This window comes from Cokeromyces recurvatus (genome assembly GCF_025118155.1).
Source record: "Cokeromyces recurvatus strain NRRL 2243 chromosome Unknown BX663scaffold_19, whole genome shotgun sequence".
In the NCBI taxonomy this organism is placed as follows: domain Eukaryota; kingdom Fungi; phylum Mucoromycota; class Mucoromycetes; order Mucorales; family Mucoraceae; genus Cokeromyces; species Cokeromyces recurvatus.
This window is the reverse complement of record NW_026251405.1, coordinates 163604-184270: the sequence shown is the minus strand read 5'-3', so window position 1 is coordinate 184270 and position 20667 is coordinate 163604. Positions and strand designations below refer to the sequence as shown.

Below are 20667 nucleotides of genomic sequence, written 5' to 3'. Positions count from 1 at the left end.
TGATACAATACCTTTATACACAAGCTTAAGTGTCAAGGACGAAATTTTATTTCGAAGACCGCGAAATCAGTATTTTGATTATGGTCTTGAAACAATTTTTTTCATTGGTCTTAAAGATAAAATACAGTAGAGAAACAGCAGCAGCAGTAATTAGCATAATTATTTTTCTTATTTTTTTTTTTTAATAAAGTAGTATGGAATTCAGAGCTAAATTAAACTCTGAATATTTTAAACGTAAGATTTAATTATTTTGGTGTACAGAAGATAGAATGTAATTTATAAAAATAAATAGTTTTTTCTTCAACTCTGGATGCTTTTTCGCATTTAGGTGAAATTATTAGTATTGAAATCCATAATGAGCAAGTAGGTTGAATCATTAACAATGTTTTTTTTTTAGAAGGAAAAGAAACTTATATTTTTAGTATATTAGTTTGTTATGTCTACAATAAATAGCTCAAGAACTGCCCAAGCAGTTGCTCACATTTCTCGTGATTTTTTTAAAGATTATGCATTATTAAGAAGAGGATCAACAGAAACAATTTTACGATGTACTGTTTCTAATAAGGTAAAAATAGGAAATAATTAAATAAATAAAGCAACAGCTAGAAATAATTACAATAAGCATTTGTTATAGAACTTTAATAGTATTTTTAAAAAAAACTTGGCGGCTTCAAAATTAATTAGAGAATGCCAAATACAAATCACACAAGGAAGTTCAGACGAACAAACACATGTAGAAGCAAGAATATATATGAAATTGATTTACCAAAATGGAGTCACAAAAAAGAATACACTTTGGTATTATGATGGAGACCCGATTACTATATTCTTTGAGAGAGAATATCCTAATCAGATTATATGTCATTCATTAACCTTGAAAGGCTATTTAAGTCGATTTGATCCACGAATAACAGAAATTTCAATTATCTGCACGCCTGGTAAAGTGATATTACAATCACATTGGGATGAAACTTCTACAGGTATAAAATGAGCATGTCTATTCAAGTATTCTTATTAACATAGGAATGAATATTATTAGATGAACGACCTGTAAGAGCAACATTTTCCATCAATGCATCCGACTTTGAAAGTTATTCAATACATAGACCAACAAAGCTAACATTCAACTTACGTGAGTTTAAAGCTATAGTAGATTATATGGACACAATTGAAGGAGCAGTTAAACTAAATTTTGATGACATGGGAAGGTAAAAAATAATAATAATAATAATACAGAAACTAAGCCCAAAATATAATGTAATTAATATTTAAATATAAGCCCAATATTGTGTAAATATGCATTTGAAAACAAATTATTAGTATTTATTGCCCTTCAGACATTACCTAGACATCTTTCTGTTGGAGGCAATGGAGATAGTCATAATGGTAATAGTCATGTAAATGCTTCAGAAGATGAATCAAGTTTTTTAACTTATAGTACAGCAGACTAATTATGTATATATGCATAAATAAAGCTTTCTTTCTTCTTCTTTCTCTCTATCTCTTTTGTCGTTTAGTCTGCTAAAAATATATAACACTTTATTTAAAATAAAGAAATAATTAAACTTGTTTTTTTTTTTATAATAAATTTGCGCATCAACTTTTTTATATCTCACAAGAGCCTTTGTACTGAACGATTTCTGTAATTTGAATTTCCTTATAATATAGCAATCAGAAAGCAATTGTTCTCTTGAATATATCTCATTTTAAAATGCAATAAGCAAACCTGTTAGTTGTTATAATTTTGTTCGTACTAAAACATAGCTTAATCGTTGAGTGTCAGTTAATATATAAATGTATTTTTTTTTTTATCTGATGAAGTCTGTTTGATCAGCAAAAAGTTAAAGGAAAATGGATGGATAGAAAACTAAAAGATAAGGCTCTGAAGACTTTATATAGCTTATCAATACTTTTATACCATGAAAACTGTATCATAAGAAGAAAACATGGATAATATGAAAATGAAGAAGAATATTTATAAGCTTTTGTAAGACAAGTAGCATTAATCAATATATGAATTTGATTAGCTAAGTCTAAATTATTCTGCATTCAGATAAAATTTTGTATTCCCTGTGTTATTTATATTACTAAAAACACAGCAGATTATTATTTTTGGTAGGGTAAATAACGAATCAATATTAGCTTATAGTGAATACTTCAGTTATACTAATACCAATTATGTATATGCTACTATTATCAGCTATTATATTGTATAAATATATTCTAATAATGATTTATATTTAATTCGTATTATTCTGTAAAATGCAATATATTGGTTTCATTCAAATAACCTCTCTTTTCTATAGTAAATGAAGTTTTATTAATATCAACTTTATCTTAAAGACGACCTTGTTTATAACAGATACTTTATTGAGTCATTTGAAATGGAAATATATTCAAGTCCTACAGTTTGCTCTGTCTTAGGCTTAACTATTTTTTAATACATATTAATTCATTACAGCTTTATTTATAAACACTTTGCAACTAAACCAACCTATTAGTGTTTAGACTATCCAATATCAGATCAGATACTACTACTACTACATATATCTATCTCAGAGTAATGAGCATATATTTGGTTTATTGCATCTTCTTCAGCATTACAATAAACTATTCTGAAAGAAGATATTATCACGATAAGTAATTAGTCATCCTCTTCAATTTTTGAAAAGAATAGTCGTTAAATTTAAAAATGCAAAATAAGAAATATAACAATCTCTAACCACCAGCTTCCTTTAGAGAAATCGCTTCTCCAGAAGATCAATTGTTATATGATAAATCAAAAAAAAAGGAGATTGGGTAAATCAAATCTCTCACACTATATTTTTGCTTCTAAATAAATTACGAAACATAAATCTGTTAGGATCAAGTTTGATGTTACAATAATAATATGTCTTTACTATTTTCTGTACTACTTCATATAGTCTAATAAAGCTACTGAGGAAATAATAATAACCGTTTCTTTCTTTCTTTCTTTTCCTATCTCTTTACACTTTTTTTTTATATATATACATATATATAAAATGTTTCCTAAGGTAGGCTATTTTTATATCAAATCTCAGAAGACAGGATTTGTTATTAGCACCAATGATGAGGATGAGGTATACACGATGATCATGTATATAAATTAAATATAACATGTATACATATTTACAGGCGACTTTTTTTTCATTATAGGCTGGCACCAAGCTTGTTATTAAGTCTAAGGTATATTATTATATAATGATTGATTTATATGTACATACTAATCCTATATATTTAATAGAATTCGGGTACAGATTATGAGGTATATTTATAATGGCATAAAAATTTATATATGTATGTATTTGTATGTAAGTAAGCTTTATACTCATACTGTACAAGTTATGGAGTTTTGAATCAGGCTATCTAGTTAATAAAATGAATTTATTTGGTAAATTTATAAATGAATATTTTTATATTTTTTTTAAAAAAAAAAAAAAAAAAAAAAAAAAAAAAAAAAAAAAAAAAAAAAAAAAAAAAGCTAAAATATATTTATTTAGTAATGGATATTCAAGGAGGTTTGTAAAAGCATATAAGCATGTGATTGAAAACGTAATTTATAATTTTTTATAATAGGCGACATAAGATCCGGTCAGAATGTACTACAATATGAACGCAAGAAGACTATGTAAGAAGAGATCAAGTTTATATTTACATAATTATATTCACATGCATATACATATATATAAAAAGGGCACATAATCAAAGATGGGGGCTTCGTGATGGATTTATTTATGTAGTAGCAGACCCAAGAATTGTGTTAGAATCTACGGTAAACATACATAACAAATTATAGTGGTACTCTACTTAATACTTATAAATATAGGAAGAAGAAGAATCTTATTTATTTGTAAATGCTCGAAAGTTAGAGGACAATGATTTTCAACAATGGTACATAGAACCATATACAGAAGAATATTAAAAGAAAAAATTCTCGAGTACACAATAAAGATGTTAAGTTATCAAAGAATGATTTTAAAGTCAAGAAGTTAATATTTATTAGTAAACATTTTATTTCAATAAAATTCGCACTCTTTAGCTTTTAATTTTTGAACAAGACAAAAACCATACATGTACTTGATTGATAGATTTATTATTTTTGTCGATATATCCTAGAAAAAAGTTCATTTATCATCAATAAAAGATCACTATCAATTGCATTATTTAACTAAAAAAAATATATATATATAAAATGAATTTTGATATTATTTTGTTAAGAATTGATATTCAAACTTTTAAGTATTTAGACTATTTATTTGTTTTCTAAAATTATCGAGTATAAACACATTTCGATCATAGATCTTTATTATAGTACAAGTTTATTAAGTAGATGGAAGTTAACTCTACTGAATGTTTTCGAATAACAGACTTAAAGAATGTCTTGGAAAAAGGTATTATTATCATTTGCTGATAACGTATATGTCCTTCTAACAAGACTACATGACCTTTTTTCGTATGATATACATTTTTTTTTCTAGAAAAAAAAAGTGTGCCCCCAGCGAACCCAGAGTGAATAAAGGTTACAATTAAACTTAGCTTTAACTTGAATAGAAATATCATTGCATACATATTACTTAAAGGCCACGACAACTACGAATCACTATGAAGAATATATATATATATATATATATGTATATTAAAGAATCAAAATAACCCTTTCTGCTTCTATAACAAATGTTCGCAGTAGAGTGATCATGAACTGTGAGCTTGAGTTGCTTAGCTATTAGTAAGGCTAGAATTAATATATACATATTAAGAGCTTTTAAAGATTAACTAAATAAAAAGTCAGCTGCTAAGAGGCAATAGATGAGCGATGAGTATGAACATATTGATGGTTAGAGACATTTACGGTAAAAATATATTGCTCATCTTTAAGAATGCCTTCATAAATATAGGGTTTATAAAGGAAAAATTATAATTTTCATAATCGAGATAAAATTACTTTCCATCTAATTTTTAACTTACAAATGATAATATGACACTTTATTAAAATAAGCTTATTAAACTATTAATGAATATGTTTTAGGCTTTAGCCATTACACAATCTTTTATAACCTCTTGCTTTTTAAACCAATTTTAGCCCTAGTTGAATCCAGACATAAAAAAAAAATAATTTAATAAATTTTTTAAAGCCTATTTGAGCATATAATAAACTAAAATCGTATTGCTTGGGTCAGATCTAAAAGGGAAAAATAAGGAAAGAAGAAAAATATAAGATTCTCAATGATACTCAATATTGAACATAGATTATTTTAGTATTGAAGATATCTTACCGAAGAGAAGCAGTAGTCTGTAGTTCAATAATATGACCCAATGTATGTAAGTGTCTGACAGGAAAATCAAATTAATAAAGCAACATTCTTTTATTATCCATATTACTATAATTACAGGGTTACAGAAATATAACATGTTATATAATAACATAATTCTTTGCCTATCTCTCTCTCTTTTAATTTATAATAATATACCTTTATAAGTATAATAAAGAATAAATATCAGTACAAGTATTATACTGTTGTACTGTACAATATATTACTCGTATAATAATATGCATATGCTTTATTCTGTTTCCTTTCTACGAATAAAAGGCTCATAAATATTATTTCTTTAGGTGTTTTCAACCAAATTGTGATATTTCTTATAAAATATCAAATAGACATATTACTAAAAAAGAAAAATTAATGAAAAAACATAAAAAGTCAACGGAACCGAATAAAATATGTTATAGATAACAAAATATTAGATATTATTTGATAAAGCAGATCATGAGAGTCTCGGGAAAATATAGATAAATTTTCTTGAATAGATTAATGATCTGCTTGTTTAATTAAGAAATATGACATTATCACTCACTTCATGAGAGGATTGTATGAATCGTATGGATACTACATTTTTTTCTTTTTTGACAAGTGATATAACGACACCTACTATTGATCTAAATTATGCTTTGATATCTAGACAATTAACAATTGTAAATGCTACCCTCACACTGCTCTTAAAACAAAGCTCTCATACCTGTTTTCACAGACAAATAGCTTGTTGAACTCGAAAATCTTTTTATGTAATATCATAAAAAAAATTTACTTGTTCTGCTTGTAGAAAAAAAAAACCCTCGAGTTGAATGCTACTTTTAAGTCTGTGTGTAAACATATATTTTGTACTGGATGGAACACTATCACTGTCTTTTATTGTAAAGGGTACACCATTCAATGTCAATACTTTTGTCACAATGCCTATATTTTTTTTTTACGTTAGCCCTCCATACATAAAATAAATTGTCTAGTTCAAAACCCTATTCCTCCTCCTACTCTTCCTCTTTCCAGTTTAGGCTTATTCATGTTCGACTGGTTACTCGGATACTTCCCCTCTCTTTGTAATTTAGTTGAACTGACTAAGGCAATTCAGTAATTCTATAAACTACCTGCCCATTGGCCAATTTTTTTTTCTTATAATTGTTTTCTTTTCATGTAAAATGGAACTCAGCACATGTAAATCTTTCGAGAAAAAAAAGAATGTTTGAACACGCATAATGATATATTCCTCATATAGTTGTTGCATGTATTACAGAAAATGAGGGAAAGGAGGAAGGAAGCAAATAATTATTTTAATTTTCTTTACCCGCCAATTTCCTACCACCCAATAAGAAAAATTATAGTTAAAAAAAAAAAGCAGATAAAGATAAGGAGAGTTTTTCTATTTTTTAATATTTGTATTCATATTAAAAAAAAAAAAAAAAAAAAAAAAAAAAGAAAAAGTTAGTTAGTTTATTTATTTATTTACTTATTTATTTATTTATTTTTAGTCCAAAATGAGCCAACGTCAATCAGTCCCACTTAGGGAGCTTCATCATAGTAATCAGAATCAAATTGATGCTGTCAAAGAATTAGAACAGCTTTTTTGTTTGGATAGACCTACATTACTAAAAATAGTTGAATCATTTCAACGTGAATTAGTTGCTGGGTTGGCTGATGATAGATCAAGTGATCTCAATATGATTCCAACTTATGTAACTGGTAACTTTTTTTTTTTTTTTTGGTTTTATTTAGCAATTATTATTATATACATGTGTATATGTATTCAAATACTAATAAATATTGTATATATATATTACGTATGTATATAGGATATCCAACCGGTAATGAAAAGGGCACCTATTTAGCATTGGAGATCGCTGGTATGGATATTTATGCTTGTCAAGTAAAATTAAAGGGAGACGCTGGAAAGTTAGCTATCAATCAATATCAGTATAAAATTCCTCAGGATTTAGCTACTGGAGATGATTTTGCAGTTTTAATTGATTATGTGGTAGAATGTATATCTGATTTTTTAATGCGCGTGGGTACACAAGATTTATTCATTTACCCAATGGCTGTTTCATTTGGATTTGCCATAAAACAGACAAGGTTAGATTCAGGTCGTATATTATCACTGGGGTATGGCCTTAGTTATCCAAATGGTGTAGGTGTAGATATTGTAGAATTAATGCATGAACGTATTCGATTAAAAGGGTTACCTATTAAAATTGTAGCTACAGCCAATGGTAGTATATATATATTCATATATATTGATATACACATATTTATTCATTTATATTATAGACTCTGTTTGTACTTTATTAGCGCACGCATATCAACATCCTACAACACGTCTTGGTATCGTTCATAGTTTAGGTACAAATTGTGCCTATTATGAACCAGTAAAGAATGTAACAAAACTAAGGGATCAAAGTATACAAAAGAATGTAGATATAATCATGAATACAGAATGGTGTAATTTTGGATCATCAAGAAGAACATTACCTTGTACATGGTTTGACCGAAAATTAGCGCGTGAATCAATTAATCCACAATTTCATGTGTTTGAGAAAATGACAACAGGCATCTTTCTCGGTGAACTTGTAAGAAATATTTTGATTTATCTTGTTGACCGAGATATTTTATTTGGAGGAGAGTCATCAGAGACATTAAATACTGCACATAGTTTTGATACAAGTTATATGTATGTATGTGAAGCGGATGATTCAGATACATTGGAGGACACGCGCATCGTTTTAGAGGATATGCTCGGTCTCTCTAAGACTACAGTAGGAGATCGTGAAGTAGTAAAGAAAGTATGCGAATTAATAGGTACTCGTGCAGCTGTTCTTGTCGGTGCAGCTATTGCAGCTATAGTACAGCATATGGCTTCAAGGGGTATTGGTATGAATGAGGAAGGCTATGCAATTTGTGAGTATAAAAAACATACTTTACTATTCATCATTTATTGATAAAAAGTTATAACAGCCATTAGTGGAAGTATATATGAAGATTATCCATCATTTCATCCTCGTGTTTGTAAAACGATAAAGGACCTTATTCCAGACTATATTGCAGGTAGGCTTTCAGTCGGAGTAGTGAAGCATTCCCGTATTGTGGGTGCTGCTATTGTTGCTATGATGGCAGAAAAAATCGCCGCTACAACAGGGAAAGCATAAATATAACAATAGTAATCATATTCCATAAGAAATGTATTTTTTTTCTCATATATATAAATATATATAACAGTCAGTTATAGTTATGATTATCATAGTTACATATATATTATTTTGATTTATCTTTATTAAAAAAAAAAAAAAAGCAGAACTAGGAACACGCTTATTGTCATTTTTAGCTGTGACTTGCATAAATTAGATTACAATCTGCAATATGCGAAATACATTAAGGATTGTTACTTATTGTTTTTTTTCTTCCCCTCTTTCTTTCTTATCTCTACATTCCCATACTTTTATATTCCCCTCCCTCTCCCCTCTCGCAATAGATTTAATATTAATAGATGACATTACGTAGAAAAGCGATTGACTTCAATGAACATTTTTCACAATTAATAGAAATGCTCAATGGCATCTTTGCTTTTAATTCAAAACAACAACAAATTAAAGGCATGACTATGTACCAGTAAGTAATCTTCCTGTAATAAACCTGTTAAAAAATAAAGCATTCCTCTCAATGAATTATGATTATTTATAATACTTTATAAGAGTGGTTTATGATATGTGTATAGCAATACCAAGGCCTTTTACAGAAAAGGTATTTATTGGCATTGCTGAATACCTTGACCAACATACATTAAATGAATGCAAAGTACGTAAAAAAAAAACATGTTTATACAGCTATATTAAAAGAATGAGCCATAAATCTTTTATCTATCTTGTATTCTTTTTTTTTTTTTTTTTTTTTTTTTTTTTTTTTTTTTTTTTTTTTTAGAGAATTTTAAAACACGACGATATCGTTACTACATATGCAAGGGCATTTAAACAGTTTGCTTTAGCAGCTGAGTATATGTCTCGCGGATGTTGCTATCTAGATCGTATTATTACTTCTCCTGCTTATAGTACAAACGGTCGTAGTCAAAGCGGTCACCAAAATTATCTCTCTAGCGGTAAATATAAAAGACAACATGTTGAAGCTCTTGCATTACAATTATGGAAATCCAATGTATTATTCATAATTCGTGACCGTTATCAAAACAAGTTGTTTTATCAAGTATTTGAGCTTATCCGACAAGATCGTGATGGGGAAGATGATGCTCCACATAGTATTATTAAGACTGTAGTAACATCACTTGTACAAGTAAACAGTTTTACAGAACAGCCTCTGCAACTTTATATTGAAGAGTTTGAGAGACCTTATTTGGTACATACAAAACGATATTATGAAGCAGAAGCGGCACATGAAATTGCATCAGGGAACATGAGTCGTTTTATGAAAAATGCATATCAACGTCTCGAACAAGAAATCACAAGAAATAATCAATATTGTCACTCTACTTCTCATAGCCGTATTGTGAGGGAATTTGAAGCTCAATATATCGCTGCTTATCAAGATCGAATCATTGATGAATTTGGAAACATGCTAGAAAATGAACAGTTTTCCGGTATTACTAAACTATTTTATTTATTAATATACATATACCTTATTATTATTGCGTTTAGATTGTACTTTAGCATACAAGTTATTAAATAGAATTCCATCAGGGTTAAAGCCTATTTTAGCAATCTATGAAGACTATGTAGCAAAGCTTGGAACGGAAATTTTATCAGCATTAGGCTCATCAGTAACAAAGAACCCTAAAGCTTATGTTGATCAGTTAATTGCTTTACATACAAAATACTATCAAGTCAACCATCAAGTATTTTTATCAGAACCTTCTTTTACAGCAGCAGTAGATAAAGCATTTCGAAGAATTATAAATGAAAGTAATCATAATGATAATAAGACAAATCTAAATGGTAGCAATTGTAATGCATTCCTTTTGAATAGTCCTGAAATATTGGCTCGTTATTGTGATATGATGTTGAAGAAGAGCGCAGGTAGAAAAGAAATGCAATCAAGTAATGCAACTAATGGCAATAATATCAAAAGAAAGGGTTTAATAAAGAAGCCGATAATTGATATAGATGAAAGTGATCAAGAAGAGAAACTGATAAAGATGGTAGAATACATGTGCATATATATGTTTAAATCAAATTTGTTTCATTTTCTTATTATATTTATTAGATTACTTTGTTTAATTATGTGGATGATAAAGACGTTTTTCAAAAGTTTTATTCAAGGATGTTGGCAAAACGTCTTATCTATAACTCTTCGTTATCTGAAGAGTTGGAAATAAATATGATAAATCGACTTAAAGAAATATGTGGTGTTGAATATACAAGCAAATTAAACAAAATGTTTACTGATATATCATTAAGCAGTGAACTGAATGCAAAATATAAGACTTTTATTAAAGAGAAAAATAGAACTAGTCAAAGTAATCTACATGTATACAATTACGTCAAAACGTTTTATTTATGTAAATTTATTTATATAGCAAATATGGAGATGTTGGTATTAACAGCAGGCGCCTGGCCATTAAATCAGCAAAAAGAAGATTCAGACCTTAATACAAATAAATTACAAATTCCAAGAATGGTAAATAGAATAGAGTCTAAAATAATAATCATTAAATTCGTTTTACGATAGCTGGAAGTCAGTATTTCATCATTTGAACAATTTTATAAAAACCAACATAACGGCAGAAGATTATTATGGCAATGGAATTTGACAAGAGGAGAAGTTAGAATCAATCATCTTGATAAAAACTACGAGATTCAAGTTAGTTTGTATCAAATGATTATATTACTTTTGTTTAACCAGAGTAATATAACGAATATAAATGAAATTACAATTCAATCTGGTTTAACTTTGTCAGATGTTATGAAAAGCATAAAGCCACTCATTGATATGCGTGTATTAGAAACAGTGGATGAATTGCCCTTAACCAGCTCAAGCGATATAAAAGTGAATCAATCCTTTACAAGGTAATATATAAATGTAATGTTATTTATTCTGTCTGTATATTTACAAAAAAAAAATCTCGATCACTGTAGTAAACGAACAAAGATTAAAGTCGCTGCATCATCAGCGCAAAATGAGATACAACAGCAAGAAAATGTTGAAGCTAGAAAGTCTATTGATGAAGATAGAAGAATGTATATACAAGCAGCTATTGTACGTATAATGAAATCTCGACAAACACTACCTCATGTACAATTGGTACAAGAAATTTTTGACCAAGCCAATTCAAGGTTCTCTCCTTCCGTTATAATGATTAAAAAATGTATTGAACAGTTACTTGAAAAGCAATTTATTGCAAGAAAAGAAAGAGATACTTATGTCTATGTAGCTTAAAAAAAAAGGCAATAAAGAATTTTCATATATTAACAAAAAGTGAGAATATCTAACTTGTATTTTCTGGATCTAAATGATTTATATAAAAACATACGTGTATATAAAGATACTAATTATAAGGTATGTTTATTATTCTATTTCTACAAACATGTACATAATATTAATATTTTTTGTACTTTAAGCATTTATTTTAATACGTTAACTTTTATCAACATTTTGAACTTGGATTATTAGTTTTATTTCATGACTTTTGTTCGTTTAATTTAGAAATTATTCTTCATATAAGCAAGAGTTATATGTTGCTTTATATTTCTTAGTATTATTTAATTGTATATTTCCATTATGTTTTAAATGAAATAAACAATATAGTAGCATTCTCGTAAACCATTATATATTCTTCTGTCCGTGTGTGTGTTTTTATTTCTTTTGGGAAGCACTCAAATTTCATATATCATGGCAGAGAGTCTATTTTCATAAATGACTTTTCTTATTATAGAATTTTGCTAAATTTTACAAATGAAATCTTTTTTTTTTTTAAAAAAAAAAAAATAAAAAAAAAAAAATAAAAAAAAAAAAATAAAAAAAAAAAAATAAAAAAAAAAAAAAAAATAAAAAAAAAAAATAAAAAAAAAAAAATAAAAAAAAAAAAATAAAAAAAAAAAAAATAAAAAAAAAAAATAAAAAGAAGAAAAACCTACAGTGGATCATCGTGTAAAAACACAGTGCCTGCCAAACAATAGTTTAAAAATGTTATTTGATGACTTTTACTCTCTTCACACTTATTCAAAACTTGCTCTATCTACATAAAATAAATATATTATTTCGCATTTCTTAGTAGTGAGTTTGATGATCTTTCTATGTATTATCTTTTACACTCATGTTTTTTTTTATTCTTTTATAAATCTGTATATTTATATATTTTCAGGAGTTATAGTACAGCAATGCCAAATATAGCTTATAGTAGAAATAGTGAGACACCATATTATGACATAATTTTCTTGTATGCTAATCTTTGGTGTCCCCCTTTTTTCTGTTAGAGTTTGGATAATTAATTTCAACGTTTTCTCCTTTTTATTCCTCCTCCCTTTTTTTTTTTCTTTCAACTCATAGTGTGGAATAAATATATACACATACTCTTCTTCCAGATAAAAATATTGTAGTTCGCATTATAGCATGCTTTTTATATATGTTTTTTTTTTTTTTTTTTTTTTTTTTTTTTTTTTTTTTGAGAAATAATATGTGTTAAATTACATTGTTCTGGACAAAGGTTTATTTTTTTTGGGGAAACACAAAAATGATCAACAAAAAAAAAAAAAAAAAAAAAAAAAAGTGGATGATCAGTTCAAAAGCTATTCTGAAAATGGTAAAAATTATAACTTGTAATTAAATAAATAAATGAAAGTTTATTTTATTTCTCCCTTTTGTAAAGTATATTTGAAGTTACTTTATTATATAAAAAGTGTCGTGCTCTTTTTCATAGTTAAAAATAATATTATAGCATGTTATACATTCTCTAATAGTCATATTCCCTCATTTGATAAAACGTTATTTACATGCTTAAATAAACATGTACAAGTTTCAAGTATGTATGCTTCTCCTTTGTTTATATCTGCATGAGGCTTTTCTTCTTTTTCTTCTCATTCTTCTCATTCATTTCGCCTCCTTTTATTCTAGATTCCCCTTTGTAAAAAATAAAAAGAAAAAAAAAAGAATCCATTATAAAAATATACAATTTTTTAATATAATAATTCTTATCAAAGTGTGGAATAAGTAAATAAAATTGTATTATTATTATTGTTATTTTCTCCTTAAAAACAATCGGACTTCCTTCCTCCGAAAGTAGTACAGTACATTGTACAAAAATAAATAAATTATGCATGTGATTCAATGCAATATGAATAACTTGCCTAAATTTACACTATCTCCTTTTAATTAGTATATCCAAGCAAATTCAAATTAATATAAATAGGGGCCTTTTTCTACAATCAAATTTTCTTTTTCTCTTTCATTATTCACACACAAACCCTTCTCTCTTCTTATAATCTACTCTACTCTACTTTTTTATTATCAAAATTTCTGGTGATCTTTGGTGAAAAATATTTAAAAGTTAAGGAACCCTTAAGAGATTTGTGCTGCTGAAGTATGCAAGTTGTATTAAAGATCTGGGGTGAGGACTCGTCCAATGGCAGAAGAAAAGAAGAAAGATGTCAAGACTCCCTTGCGTTTGGAAGACCATGACACAGCCCCCTAGGCCATACTTCAGCAGCAGAGTTTAAATATTCAGCAAGCTCATGAGGTTATTTTTTTTTATATAGATACATATAGGACTCATTTTTCTCTGATATTACTTGGTTATGGTGGTGGTGAATAAACAAACCAGCAATAGGTAAATAAACATAATATAAATTATATCTAACATTAAAATTAACTAATACTAATTTTATACTAAAGAATAAAATATAGGTAAGTAAATCTACTAGCCTCAACAGGAGGAAGGTTACTCTTCTGTAATTTTTAATAAATAATAAATTATTTAATTGTCACATATAATATCGTCTTTTTTTTTATTATTATGTTGAATATCATGAGCAATAAATCATAAGCCTTTAATTTCTTATAAATAATAATAATAATACAATCTCAGCATAAGCCTATATTATATTAAAGTATAAGAATGTAAAAGAAAGCAAGCTATTGAGAATGATAATAATATAAATATCAATATAATTAAGCTTAATAAAAAAAAACGCGTTTATATTACGCTCTATATCATAGAATTAATTATACTAAAATAATTTTTAAGTTTTCAAAATTTGAACATTTCTATTAAACATCATTATTACGATTATTGAAAAAAGATTCCAAAGTAGGAATAAACATCTGGCTTTATAAGTGTGAACATCTACTACATTATCTATGTATACATTCTTCTAAAATAATACATGGAATGTATATTTGTATATTTGTTTATATATCTAGAAGGAAGCTTTAGAAAATGTATACAGACTCCATATGCTATATGTAAATTAAATAATGGATATTAGCAAAGGAATTTATAACTAAATTTAACAAGTTAATATATACACGTAATCTAACAGTTCTTAAGAACTTTATTATCTCTTTAGATTAGCAACTTGAGGTATGATGTGCAAAGGTGTGAAATGAGTAAGCTACAAATTAAAATGAACTTTATTAACCCTTCTTGAAAGAGAATAAATGTGTTGAATATTCTAAATACAGTTGGTAAACCCCGTTAAAACAAATATTTTGAATTGATAGGAATCAGTTTTATTCTTATATTTTACTGTTAATGTATTCTGGCACCACCACAACTAGTCCATCATTGTTTGATTATGTAATACAGAGTGTCAAATATGGCTTTACTTTTGCTACTAGCAGAATGTTTTCTCATGATTGGTATGTAAATTTCCTTATATTTGTATAAATATTATATCTTACACTTGTAATGACTTTTGAGATAAGACAAGGCTTACTTTGAGATATATATATGTATACATATTTACGAATTTAATAAAAGTAGTTTGTAGCTAATATAGATACTTATTTCATGAAGAGGTATATTTTACTTGATTAGTATAACTAAATAGACAATATTTATTTTAGTTCCTTTCTTTTAATAAATACGATAATAATATATAAACCAACATACATTTTTTACACAAAGTATCAACTATGAAGACTTAAATATTTTTGAATTGTTATTTGATCATCTTCAAGAAGAAAAAGCTTATCCTAATATTACACTACCAGTTGCTTTTGTTAATAGAAAGAGGGGATATCACACAAAAATATCTAAATTCAGTACATACTCTCAACGAATATATTAGACTTTTATAACTGAATATGCACCAGAGTTCAAGTGAAATTATTCTTCAAAGTAAACTTGTGTAAGTTATAAATGAAAATAATCATATATTTGATTAATTATATTTGAATCTATTTATATATTCCTACTAACAATTAAATGAACAGGTTAGATAAGAGTAATGGTAAAAGATTGATATAAAGAGTAAATACACTACACTACACTACACTACACTACACTACCATTTGTCTTCTTGAATTTAGTCAAGCGTATTATGTAGAGTATATTAAACAAAAGTTCCCCCAAAAAAGATATGCTCACTTTACATACTATTGAAATAGTTAAATCTACGTCTTATTTCAACTACTAGAATTGGATTAAATTTATATTTTATCATTCGTTTTGCAATACATAGCTAAAAAAGAGTATGAGCCTATTATATTAGTGTGCCTTCTTTTTATATTTATTTACTTTAATACCATTTCTTTTTTCTTTTTTTTTTTGCATTCGTTCTAATTTTTGACTTTTTTTGAGACTGCAAATTGTATAATCATATCTCTTGTTAATGGAGAAAAAGAGTCATCTGAACTGCACAATTACACAAATAACGAAAATAAAATAAAATATATTCATATTTCCTTATCTTTCAGTTACTAACAATTATACGTTTTCTTCTCTTCTTATTCTTTACTTTCCTTAAACCTCCTTAAGAATTTTCCTTTTCTTTTCTTTTTTTTTATGTGTGTGTTTATATACACATAGACATTCATTTCTTTCCTTCATAAAATATGAAAGTACTATCTTATTTTATATTTTCATTGTTAACGTTAATTTATTGTACATTTACAATTAAAACTGATCTGATTGACAATGTTGGAGAATATGAAATCTCATCTATTGAAAAGGATGCATTGCCAACTAAAACTGTAAAAAATGATAAAGACAAAGAAATATCTTCAAGTATTCCCGTTACGACTGCAGAAGTTGATATACTTTACACGACAGATATTGATAAAAATATACCAAGTTCCTCTTTTCTACTAATTCCAACAACTAGTAACCATAACACATTTCGTACAAGTTCTAGTGAACAACAGCCATTGAATACAACCGATAATATGAGTGATAAAAAATTAGAAGAAAATCTAAAAAATGATCAACAGGCATTAAAGAGAATGATTATTATATTATCTTTAGTAGGCGGGTTAGGATTCATGGCTGTTATTACGACCATTATCATTTTCATTAGAATGAGATCAAGGAATGAAAAGATAAGACGAAAAGAAACAGATCACAGTAGTAATAATAGTACCTTTGAATTGAATGCTAATAACCAACGAAGAGGCGAATCTAATACAATTAGAATAGATTCATCGTCTATCCATAGTCACTCCTCTATCTTAGTACCACCACAGCAACCATCTTTTCCTAATAATGTCGCTCAGACTTTTATTGAACCCTCGGCACCATCTGCGCTTGAATTACTTGAAGAGGATGATAATGATAATACTATTTTATATTTACAGCCTAGACGTCATTCTATCATGTCAGTAGGCTCACAACACTTTACAGCTCCTTCTGCACCTACAGAGAAAGAGTTAGATACCATGCAAGATAACATAGAAATATTAAATTCAAATTCTCTTCATCACCATCATTGTTCAAGGTATATAACCACAGATCATACCCTTTTAACATCTCCTGCAATAGTAACTGAAATAGATGAAACGCCTCCACCTGCTTACACTCCGAGTGCACCCCCTCATTATATCTTACCTTTTGAAGTGAATCATAGTTCATCATCTTCTAGGAGGCAGTCTTTAGGAGACTAAAAGAAAAAAGAAGAAGAAAAAAAAACTAGTATTTATATACACTTTTTCTCCCTTTTTTGCTATTTGTTGCTTGTATAATTATCTTATTTAGTATATGTCATCAAGTTTACTTGTACATATACTCCTCTTTATTTATTTTTTTGGCGTCATTTGCTATTATTTTATAAAGGAGATAACATTTTATAGTTTGTTTTCTTTACCTCTTCCTCCTTCTTCTCCTTTTATAACTCTCCTCACTTATATTAAATAGAACACACGTTTTGTTTTCTTATTTTTTTTTTTTTTTACTTCTTTCTTTTCTCATTACTATTGTTCAAGTAAAGAAAAAAACATGAAGATTACATTATACATTTTATGCTTAATGATATTGGCTCTATCGTTATGTGAAGCAGGCAGTTATCAAAGGACTAAAGCAACAGGTTTGGAGATATTTGCTAAAAGAGAAGAAAATTGCGATGTCTCATGTACTGGTGAATTATCAAATTGTGCTGAGCGTTGTAGAAGGTCCCGTGTAGCCTCTATTGTAGGTGATCTTCGTGTTGTTTGTCAAGAAGGTGTCTGTTATTGTGGATTTGAAGTGGGTTCTGACAATAATTCATAAAATCTGTGACTGGACACAATACCACAAAGTATTAAATTATTAAAATAAAACGCATGTATACATTTTTTTTTTTTTTTTTAATTTCTTTTTTTTTTTTTAATTTCTTTTTTTTTTAAAAAAAAAAACTTTGTTTAAATGAGTAACAAAGATTCCTTATTACCTCGTTCATTATTTTCTGCATCTACTTTAAAGGTGGAGAATACAGAAGAAACATTAAGTAAAAGCTAAAAATAAATAAATATATGTAACAACAAGTTTTGCTTTGCTTGTGATTTTAAGTTTTTTTTTTATTGACATGAAAACATTATTAGATTCTTATTTAAGAAATGATAATCAACAAGAAAGTTCAATGAGTAATAAGACTTCTACAACTTCAGATCAATCTTTAATTATAACTTCTAATGGAATCACTGCAGACTCATCAAATAATAACAAACAACCAGAGACGCGTAGTAAAGATAACAAAGACACGAGTATGAATACAATAGAGAATCAATATACTATTAACAGTAGTAATAGTAGTAGTAGTAGTAGTAGTAGTAGTAGTGAGGATGAAGATGAAGTCTTGGGGCTTCAATTGATTCATCAACAAGACATGAATGCAACTCAAATCAGTAATAACTTGCAATATTTATTATTAAGGGTATAGATATATAACTAATTATTATACTAATTATTGCAATCGCTAATCTTTATTTGTAGTTTGAGAAGCAACAATCTAGACAAAGAAGATATTTTGAAAAATTTAAACATCTGAATAAATCTATGAAAAGAACAAGTCAATTAATTAATTATCACGCTAAGCTACTATCAGGGCAAAACGATGAAAATTTAAAGATAGATATGAACGACACACCAAAAAGCTCAAAATCGCCTGTTCGTCAACTAGCAAAACGAAGTGTTCCATTTAATACAATTAATGATTCTTCACGTACTAGTAAACAGAAACAGCGTAGAATTGTAGTGGAATCAAGTGATGATGAACAGATGGAAGATCAGCAAGATGTTTTCATGTATAATATACAAAATCAACCTTCTACTTCAAAGCTTATTACTAATACTGGAACAGTAAAGAAGGTATGATCTAATGTATGATTTTCAAAAGATTGGTTCTGATTTGTTTTTTAAATATACACAATCTATCTGTAGACTGCACCAAAAATGAATGCTGTCAAAAAAGTGTATACAGAACTCGACTTTGGTACAAATGACACAATGGATATTTTCACTGTACGTAAGCAACAAGGAAGTATCATGTTTAATAAAAAGCCGAGATCTATATTATATAATATTGCAGGTGATAGTCTTGGTCAAGCAATGAGTGAATTGATGATCACGACATCGTTAGATGGAGAATTACATTTCTGGTATAAATATAGTTACTTATGAATAATATATATATGTATATATATATGTGTGTGTGTATGTATTGCTAAACGTTTTGCTATAGGAACTCTTCAAGTAGACAGTAAATTATCTAAAAGTCTTAAAAAAAAAAAAAAGTATTTTTACTTATATTCTTATATTTTGACAGAAAAATTAAAACTATAGGACAAAATCATATTTTTGATTCTTGGATTGAAGACATTTGTTGGGCTACACCTTCTACTTTAGTATGCACACCATCCAAATCGAATGAACCCATCAAGTTAGTTCATTTATGCAATGTTACCAATTCTAATGTTGAAGGTCGAATCCAGACACTCAATGATACACCTCATGAGGGCGGTATTTCAGTAGTTGCTTCAGTAGAAACCTCAGGGGTATACAATACAAAAAATATGGAGAAAAGTAGCTTTGTGACTGGTGGATATGATAAAAGTGTCTACATGTGGAATTTAAAACGTGGATCAGCACATGAGAACTTTCAAGTGGACAGTGTCTATCGCTTAGGGATTTCTCAACATACATCAAGTATTCAATCCCTATTTTATGATAAATATCATAACTTATTATTTTCAGGTGGTGCAGATGAAAGATTCTTGACTTTCGACCTACAAACATCCTATACGACACGCCTAATAAGATTAGATCATCGTGTGAATCATATTTCACAAAGTCCAGTGAATCCGAATATTTTATTACTTACGTAATAATGATTGACTTTTTTTATTTATTTATTTATTCATTTATTTATATGATTATCGTTATAGGATGGCAACGAAGCGAGAACAGTTTCTTATCTATGATCGACGATGTCCAGAGCCTACCTGTTTCAAATTAAAATTTGGACAAACAGAAAATGAAAATTTATCACGTTATATTAAACCTGAAATGCATTTCAATGGATATACAGTCTGTTGTGGTACTCAAGCTGCAAGTCGGTTAAACTTTTGGGATATTCGCTATGTGGGTGTATCACGTAATTTATCATTTTCGATGGATACGCCAGCTAAAACACGTAATTTAAGAGCCTTATTTATAAACAATACGAATACTGTCGTTACTCTTTCAAATGATCGTATGTTAAATTGGCTTGATTATGCAGTTAAAAAGGATGAAGTTGTAAAAACACTCGTATAACATGGATAACATTTTGATGATATGTATGTATATTCATCTATTTATATAATAAAGAGTAAAACAAATAGAAGACCTTTACGCGCGCACACACACACACACAAAAAAAAAAAGAAAAAAAAAAGAGAGAGAGAGAGAGTCATATTATACAAAAAGAAG

General features: G+C 27.8%; 8 protein-coding genes across 8 annotated transcripts; all 8 read left to right on the top strand.

The window, feature by feature from the left end:
• The first annotated feature begins 171 nt into the window (after nucleotides 1-171).
• On the top strand, nucleotides 172-1688 carry BX663DRAFT_515093 (Rad9/Ddc1). Its single transcript, XM_051528384.1, has 6 exons — nucleotides 172-234; nucleotides 293-363; nucleotides 431-565; nucleotides 635-980; nucleotides 1040-1208; nucleotides 1280-1688. The coding sequence occupies exons 1-6, from the start codon at nucleotides 195-197 to the stop codon at nucleotides 1449-1451; spliced, it is 933 nt and encodes a 310-aa protein (XP_051381130.1). The 5' UTR covers nucleotides 172-194; the 3' UTR covers nucleotides 1452-1688.
• Nucleotides 1689-3000: 1312 nt separating this feature from the next.
• BX663DRAFT_515090 (uncharacterized protein) lies at nucleotides 3001-4190 on the top strand. Its single transcript, XM_051528383.1, has 8 exons — nucleotides 3001-3101; nucleotides 3178-3207; nucleotides 3266-3286; nucleotides 3364-3412; nucleotides 3522-3539; nucleotides 3598-3649; nucleotides 3715-3793; nucleotides 3848-4190. The coding sequence occupies exons 1-8, from the start codon at nucleotides 3024-3026 to the stop codon at nucleotides 3941-3943; spliced, it is 423 nt and encodes a 140-aa protein (XP_051381129.1). The 5' UTR covers nucleotides 3001-3023; the 3' UTR covers nucleotides 3944-4190.
• A 2639-nt stretch (nucleotides 4191-6829) lies between these two features.
• Nucleotides 6830-8287, top strand: BX663DRAFT_438023 (hexokinase-domain-containing protein; the record flags this gene model as incomplete). The annotated part of the gene is made up of 3 exons (XM_051523260.1): nucleotides 6830-7034; nucleotides 7145-7561; nucleotides 7620-8287. The coding sequence occupies 3 exons, from the start codon at nucleotides 6830-6832 to the stop codon at nucleotides 8285-8287; spliced, it is 1290 nt and encodes a 429-aa protein (XP_051381128.1).
• Nucleotides 8288-8636: 349 nt separating this feature from the next.
• On the top strand, nucleotides 8637-11873 carry BX663DRAFT_544320 (Cullin). Its single transcript, XM_051530888.1, has 8 exons — nucleotides 8637-8954; nucleotides 9038-9140; nucleotides 9264-9933; nucleotides 9992-10491; nucleotides 10557-10809; nucleotides 10870-10970; nucleotides 11022-11359; nucleotides 11429-11873. The coding sequence occupies exons 1-8, from the start codon at nucleotides 8833-8835 to the stop codon at nucleotides 11727-11729; spliced, it is 2388 nt and encodes a 795-aa protein (XP_051381127.1). The 5' UTR covers nucleotides 8637-8832; the 3' UTR covers nucleotides 11730-11873.
• A 515-nt stretch (nucleotides 11874-12388) lies between these two features.
• BX663DRAFT_515082 (uncharacterized protein) lies at nucleotides 12389-12860 on the top strand. Its single transcript, XM_051528382.1, has one exon. It carries the CDS (start codon nucleotides 12587-12589, stop codon nucleotides 12764-12766), a length of 180 nt encoding a protein of 59 aa, XP_051381126.1. The 5' UTR covers nucleotides 12389-12586; the 3' UTR covers nucleotides 12767-12860.
• Nucleotides 12861-16221: 3361 nt separating this feature from the next.
• BX663DRAFT_515079 (uncharacterized protein) lies at nucleotides 16222-17409 on the top strand. The gene has a single exon (XM_051528381.1). It carries the CDS (start codon nucleotides 16344-16346, stop codon nucleotides 17385-17387), a length of 1044 nt encoding a protein of 347 aa, XP_051381125.1. The 5' UTR covers nucleotides 16222-16343; the 3' UTR covers nucleotides 17388-17409.
• Nucleotides 17410-17645: 236 nt separating this feature from the next.
• Nucleotides 17646-18053, top strand: BX663DRAFT_515077 (uncharacterized protein). The gene has a single exon (XM_051528380.1). The coding sequence runs from the start codon at nucleotides 17719-17721 to the stop codon at nucleotides 17986-17988; it is 270 nt and encodes an 89-aa protein (XP_051381124.1). The 5' UTR covers nucleotides 17646-17718; the 3' UTR covers nucleotides 17989-18053.
• A 42-nt stretch (nucleotides 18054-18095) lies between these two features.
• Nucleotides 18096-20599, top strand: BX663DRAFT_113336 (WD40-repeat-containing domain protein). Its single transcript, XM_051521498.1, has 8 exons — nucleotides 18096-18205; nucleotides 18300-18461; nucleotides 18511-18631; nucleotides 18691-19065; nucleotides 19138-19355; nucleotides 19439-19456; nucleotides 19523-20077; nucleotides 20142-20599. The coding sequence occupies exons 3-8, from the start codon at nucleotides 18584-18586 to the stop codon at nucleotides 20509-20511; spliced, it is 1584 nt and encodes a 527-aa protein (XP_051381123.1). The 5' UTR covers nucleotides 18096-18205; nucleotides 18300-18461; nucleotides 18511-18583; the 3' UTR covers nucleotides 20512-20599.
• The last annotated feature ends 68 nt before the right edge of the window (nucleotides 20600-20667 follow it).